This window comes from Pungitius pungitius, chromosome 12, assembly GCF_949316345.1.
Source record: "Pungitius pungitius chromosome 12, fPunPun2.1, whole genome shotgun sequence".
Lineage (NCBI taxonomy): Eukaryota > Metazoa > Chordata > Actinopteri > Perciformes > Gasterosteidae > Pungitius > Pungitius pungitius.
Window position 1 is genome coordinate 8,877,114 of NC_084911.1, and position 7,239 is coordinate 8,884,352.

Below are 7,239 nucleotides of genomic sequence, written 5' to 3' on the forward strand. Positions count from 1 at the left end.
AGTGCACCACTGTGTAAAGAAATATAACACCAATGTTAACTCGCACAAAAATGCTTCAGAGTAATGGAAACTCGGCACCATTAAATGAAGAAATAGAACAGCCACACATGATGATGGTCACCAATGTATTTACTATGAGTATGGTAGTGAATACAATCATTTGAGTTTCACTTAGTACAATCATATTAGCAGCACACACTGGACCTGCATTGAGGCAAGGTTTTTGTAGACTAAAAAACTCAAGTTCACAGGTCGGAGGAAGTTGAGTCATCCGTTAACCTAGAGAGTGCTGCTTCTTCAGGCTGTCTGAGCGCCTCACTCTCTCCTCTGGGCTCTTCCTGTAGCAGCTCCTGAGTAGAAAAGGACACTTTCCTGACTTAAAAGTCATCTGTAAAAGCTGAAACCCAAATAATGATGTACACTATTGCCTTTAGCAAGAGGCAAAGAAAGTATTGGAATTACTGGTAATAAGTTAACAAAGCAGGACAACCATTTAGGATATTTTGCCTATACATAAAATACATTAGTTCGCGAATGAGATATGAAACGTGCAATCAAGAGAGGCTTCAGAGCTTAGGTCCAACGTATAACTTGAGCAAACAGATTAAAGCCAATAACATTTATTGGGAGACTAACGTTCAGTCAAAAAGTAAAAGTGTAATAATGCCAAAAAGCATTCCAACATTTTCAGAGCAGTGTGGTGAGGTGGAGTCACGTATCTCCACATCATTTACATATGGCAGTTTTGGCACTTTGCGGTTATGGTGGTACTCATCTCACCCCTGGTGGTTCAGCTGGCCCGGGAAAGCAGAATTTTGGCCTTGACTAGGCTTCAGGACTCTAGGAGGGAAGATAGGATGTATTTAGAGAACTAATCCACTGGGACATGAAACATAGGACGTGTCGGTACAGTATAGATAGAGCACCTGTTGGTAGTGGGGCTCTCGCTTCTGCTGCTTCTTTCTAGCTGTGGACGGGGATTCACTGACCCTGGAGTACCAAACACATATAAAAACACTGCTGATCCCTGGATCTCATCACCAAAAACATTCACATTGAGAAACAGATTGCATCTACAATGTAAGGCCGTGTTCCTCTTTACCATCTTACCTCTTTTTCCTGTCCAGAGACCTCTGTGTGGCAGCAGACAGAACCACTCTCTCCTTGGGGCTCTTGGCTTTCTGCTTCTGAGATAGTCAGTAAAGATCATAGTTTGTCAAAAATTGCTGCCACTCAAAGTACAAGACGAGGAACATGACTGTCTGGATTTATAGCTGTCTGAACATCACTATAAGGATCCAGACGAATGCTCAAGTTAATTTGAAAGTTCATGGGGAAAAGATATCTGTACTAAAAGGTTGTTCTGTTCAAATATTGGTATGTTATTGATTGGTTGACAGGTTACCATGTCTCGCAGCTTCCTCTCAGCTCGTAGCTCCCTGTCCTGCTGCAGCAATGCTAATCGATCCCAGAGAGGCATTTCAAAGAAGATATCATGGATGTCGTACAGGGCCGCACGTAACTGAGGGACAAAGACGCACAAATAAACACAAAGTAAGATGGCCCTCTGCTGTCTATAGACAGTAAGTACACATGCAGACCTGGGCTCTGACTCTCTCCTGCAGGGAGCGATCTTGTGCTGAGCAGAGGCCTCTCTTCTGTGGAGCTTCTGTCTGGAATGAACGGATGAACTCCTGTGTATCCTAAGCACACATACCGTCACTAACATGATCATTCAGGTATTGAACGATGTGCACATTGGTTTTGAAATCTCACCGTGATGGTCTGTCGCAGGTGTTTGACCTTCTCCGTTTTGAGCAGTCTGCGAGTGAGGAAGCCGCGAATGATGGCACCAATCCGACAGAAGGCTCTCTGCTGCTCTGCTGTCAGAACCTGGACAACAAGAAGACACAAGTTGAGGGGACGGAGTTGGGACTTGTTTAAAAGAGAGAGAGCACTGATTCAGACCTTCACAGTTCACTCTGGCGATATGGAATAGTACATAAATCATTGACATTTTGAGACAAATCTCCATCCACATTCTTTTGATATAGTTGTATTAATGCCAAAAGTTGTTGTATACTCTGCAATAACACACACCCTCTTGTCTACTTGTGCACACTTACCAGACTTAGCCTCGCTCGAGGTTTGCTACCTGCCCATGTTGGACTCCACAGATAAACGGGAGGCTGGAACGAAGGCGAGGACACACCAGAACTTACAGGACTTTGAAAACCTGGAGACAGAAACATACTAATTGTTTGACCGTTTCTATTTTGAGCCTCCATACACATGCTGAATTCACATTGAGCTCTTTCTCAAGTTAATACACAACAATACTATTTTGTCTTATCTAAACACAGTTTCACAGACTCCAACACAGTATTAAGTGAGCATGGTTAAGTGGTACCTGTACTGTGTCCAAGTGATGACTCAGATGGTGTGTGAGCAAGGTTTCGTCCTGGGCAGGAAGGGCTGTCACTCACAGACCTACAATTCCACCCACAAGCACTCCTACACGAAGGCCGCATACAGCCGTGCTCCTTCAGTCTTCTATCCGACTCCTCGAGCTCCTGGACACAGGTGTATAGAGGAGACAAACACTTCAGTGCTGTTACCTCAATCAAAGAGATGAATTCACACTTTAACAACTTTAACAATACTCATTGCAACTATAAAGATTGAGTGTCCATGTGCTGACCAGACAGAGGTGCTGTTGCTCTTTCTCCTGCTCAGCCAGGAGGAGACACATCTGCAAGGAATGCTCCTCCTCCAGACGCCTTTGCATGTCCTCCACAGCCAGTGCTTGCCTCTGGGTCTCCTCTGTTGATTTGCACAAAGAATAGACCTAAAATCATACAATTTTTCTCTTACCTTGAAGCTGTGATAGGAGAAACTATGACCTCAGTGGAAATGACACATTACACAATTTTACTATGTGGGGTTTAGTAAAAAAAGCGTGCATTACAGGAACTGTTCAGGTTAGAGACTCACCTGCTTTGTTGGCTTGTGCTTCAGCTGCATTTCTGAGGACAGTTGGCGTGAGCCTTCCATTGCTTGTCCCCTGAGGGTCATTGGGCTCCATTCTGAGTGTGGCCTGGGCCAAGTCAGAAGCCGTGCAGGGCAGAGATGGTGAGGGATTATCTACTTTACACGACTTGTTCAAGGGGGCTCCAGAGGTGCGCCAACTCGGCGCCATACATGTAACTCCTGCCATGAAACGAGGAACCCTTTCCTGGCTGCGGTCTACGTGCTCAACTCCAGAGTGGTAGTTATGCAGCTTTCCGTCCAAAGTGTGGCAGCGCCGGCGAAATCCTGCCGCCGGATGGTCAAGCTGTCCCTTTGGGCCGAACCCTGCGGCACTAAGGGGTCTAAAGGGCTCCTGCAATGGACTGCTGCCACAATGGCTGGATGGGCGATTGCCACTGCTAACAGCACCACTTTCACTCCCCACTGAGCCGCTGGGACTTGGAGACATTACAGCCCCTGGGAGATATTCTCCCCAATCTGCCATGCCAGCAACTACCCCTGATCTTACTGGACTTCGAGGTATAAGGTCTGCGGGGCCGACGGGGAAGTAAATATGGATGTTTCCTGTAGAAACTGGGCGTGGTTTACGTTTTTGTGCACGGGGGCTAGTGCTGGACTGTGGACTGGGGAGACGAGCATACCTGTCGGGCAGAGTAGGTGAGAGGCAGCAAGACTGTTGGGGACTGGGGTCACACAATGTCTTATACTGGATTTGGGTCTGAGGTTGGCCAATGGGGCTATGGTGCAGACTGAATCCAAACTCAAAACCTGCGTCCCTCATTGGACTGCAGCTCTTCTTCTCCTTGTCAGAGATGGTCTCCGGCAGGGGAGTCCTGGTGACTGTGTGGACAACATTTGACTCCTGCTGTGTCTGCTCTCTCTTCACATAATCCCTTGATCTCTTAAGAAGGCTGTCCAAACTAATATCCTCCTCCTCTTCCTCCTCACTTTTCTCTTCCCTCTCCGTCATCACTTCCTTCACCGCCATGTAGCCATTACGGATGGGAATCTCAGAGCGTGGCTGTTCATTTGTCTGAAGCCTGAGTCCAGGGTCTCTGGGAAGTCCAGGAGAGTCTGTGACCAGGGTGTAGCCACTGAGCGACGTGGATTTAGAAGCTGGCAGCTTTTCAACGTCTTCACTTGGTACTTTAAGTGCCTGTTTAGAGTAATAACAACAATACATTGTGATTACCAAACATCCAATAATTGTAATAATTAAAAGCAAATATAAAGGGAGACCAGCTGATGGAAGGATATGACCCAAACAGCAATGGTGTAAAGCAGTTCATCAATGACATGTAGACAATGAAATGTAACAATATATCGGACAGTCCAGTGTTTTTTCTCAACCAAATGTCATGCACCTAAACTGAAAAAGTAACTTAAATGATCCAAAATAACTTCAGACTTAAGAATGAAGTCCTTTTAGTGTTACACTTGATATTAATTCAGACATCTTAATACACATCGTATGGTTGTGGTACAAACACATCATAAAAGCAGCTGGGGCTGACACACAGTCCTCTCATATATTTCAATATTTAAGACATTTAAATAAAGTGATTTTATGAAAATAAATAAAGGGGCTTCCTGTTTTATTTTCTGAGCAGAGAGTGGTGAATGTGGTACATGGATTTATCGTCCCCTTTCCGTTAAATTCTGACAGTGACCACATGTCTTTACCCAGTACACTACTGTGCTACTGACCTGAGCTTGATCCAGTATACCCTGGACCCGGGCCATAAGGATTTTCTTCTGCATGTTCTGCCTGTCCACCTCCAGCTGAACCGCCCTCCGTCTGTGGTCACGCATCTCACTACGCTGCTCTGCACTCAACTGGGAAAAAGAAAACACACAAAAGATCACGAGGAAACATAATTTGAGAACTCGTTATGATTTTTAATACACAAAAAATATTTCATTATCTTGATTTCTAAACTATTTTCAGTTATTGCTTATAATACAATCAGTCTTACTCTTCCACTAGACTGTGGCAGCTCATGTTTGTGCCTTGTTTGTGTGGCTTATTCCTGAGAACTTTTGGATGGATGGAGGGAACTTTTGGACGATCAAGCAGTCTTGATGTTCTTGTTAATAAATGATGTCCACTCTCTTTCCGCTGATCTAATAGAAATGACCCAGCCCCCTAATGCTTTAAATACATAGTTCTAAGTCATCCTAAATATTACTGTGGATATACATCTAAGGTTTATGCCTGAAATATGTACCATAGCATCCTTCTCAATACTGAATGTTTTATGTTCCTGTGCAGTATAGATATACAAATACACACCCAGGTTATGACGGAAATAGGAATTTTCGAAGAAAACCAACCAAACGACATATCATTAGAAAGCAGAAGATCAATAATATTATATGGATAATAAATATCGCCTGAAATCAGACAGAAATTTCAACTTTTTACATGACAAACATTAATAATGTAGGTAGGTCAGCTGCATCTTGTTTTTGCTCCCCATAAGTTCCCATATCTTTATTTATTTCTTCCTCACCAGTGGCGACAGCACCGGTTTCCCATGAAAGCGGATCGCAGAGAGAGGCGTCAGGGGCCACAATGGGTCACTTGTTGTCTTCTTGAAATGCCCTTCCTCCTGCAGTACAGCCAAACTCCGCAGACAGAACTCCTCATAGCCTTCCATCACTGGACCCCCGCACACCATGTAGCCTCGTCACCCAGCTGCTAGATTAAATAAAGAGTATAGGGAATTAGTCAGTGGACAAGTGAGGTTACAATGCACTGGGTGAGGAACTCATCTGGGGTCATATATGGAAGAGCAAGGCAAATAGCTGTACAACAAAAGAGTTTCTGTCTGCACGGTTTATCACACTCATCACATTCCTGTCATTCCTTTCTATCAGACCTCATTGGAGAGCCATTTCCATTTCCGGGTCATTTGGAAATGCATATGGAATCATGTGTCTCATCAATACAGTGTCCATTACTGCATGTCAGCAAATGGATGGCACGGACCTCCACGCACAAGTCAGTGCACACTGGGCGTTAGCGCACAGCTGTATGGATGGCAACCCAATTTCGATGAAAGCCGCTTTGCAATTCGTGTCGCTTTATTCTATTCCATCTAGAAACAAAGATCAATCCCTCGATGAGGTTTGAATTCGACCTAGAGTCCTTGCGATGCTGGTGGGTAACCTAGTGGTCTCCGTCGGCCTAGTTACAGTGGCTAAGGTTCCGCACGTCGATTCATTACAGCCATGGTGACAGGGCGGTGGAGGTGGGGACGGGTTCCTTTGGGTAACGCTCTCCAGCTATTACAGAGCGCGCTTGCTATAGGCTTTTAATATTTAACCCAAGCGATACTTTCATTTCACGGCATCTTTTGAAACCACGATGATGTTTTAGTCCAGATGTGCCCCGGCATGGGTGACGGTTGATGAGGTTATAAACCCGTGATTATTGCTCGATTCTTACCTTCAAAACAGCGTGGGGGAGAGGGATATTTCCTTTTCTTTCTCCCGGAGGCTGGAGGGTAGGACACGAATAAATGTCGCGGGGAAACATCAAAGAGCGGCTACAACACGAACCTTGTGTTTCTCCTTCAATCTCGGGTTTACCAGCATCATCAAATCCCACTCTTCCGGGCTCCAACAGCGCCTCCTAGCAACAGCGCTGTGGGCTGCGTTCCAATACGCCTGACGCGACCTGTTCATAGTAGTATTTTCAGTCATTTCCTTCCAATGTTAACACTGTTACCCACAGGACAACAGTTGAATGGTTAAAGAACGTTTAATTAATTAGATCTGTTCACATGGGTCGAGAAAGAGGAAAGTAAGGGGGCAACAAGAGGACTGTTAGAGATATGTAAGGAAACCTTTGTCCAACAATTACGTCGTTATTCAGCTCTAAAATCATTGCGTTTCAATATATTTTTTGATTGTTCATCTCAGGCTTAAAACCACAGTTTCCGTTGACTGCCCATGTTACACTATAAATGATGCACAGTATAAAAAGTAGAAAAATAAAATTAACAAGTTTACATGGCCCTTTTTTCTGTGTGGTAATGTTATTTTGAATCATTTTTGGAATGCTTACAGTTTAAGATGACATGCTGATATTTGATAGTGCTGTTTCACATTGTAGTACCTGACACTGGGGTCTCCTAAAGAAAGGTTAGCAATTAGTTATCATCACACAAACAATTGTATAGTAACATTCCTGCACAGAATGGT

At 44.4% G+C, this 7,239-nt stretch overlaps 1 protein-coding gene across 1 annotated transcript; it reads right to left on the reverse strand.

Moving 5' to 3' along the window:
- Positions 1–111: 111 nt before the first annotated feature.
- LOC119220106 (centriolar coiled-coil protein of 110 kDa-like) lies at positions 112–6,668 on the reverse strand. The gene is given in 15 exon segments (XM_037475779.2): positions 112–350; positions 781–840; positions 927–947; positions 949–990; positions 1,111–1,187; positions 1,406–1,522; positions 1,602–1,703; positions 1,777–1,893; positions 2,127–2,236; positions 2,411–2,573; positions 2,702–2,823; positions 2,995–4,186; positions 4,738–4,866; positions 5,544–5,728; positions 6,482–6,668. Coding segments are annotated over 14 exon segments (2,496 nt in total). The 5' UTR covers positions 5,712–5,728; positions 6,482–6,668; the 3' UTR covers positions 112–274.
- Positions 6,669–7,239: the final 571 nt, after the last annotated feature.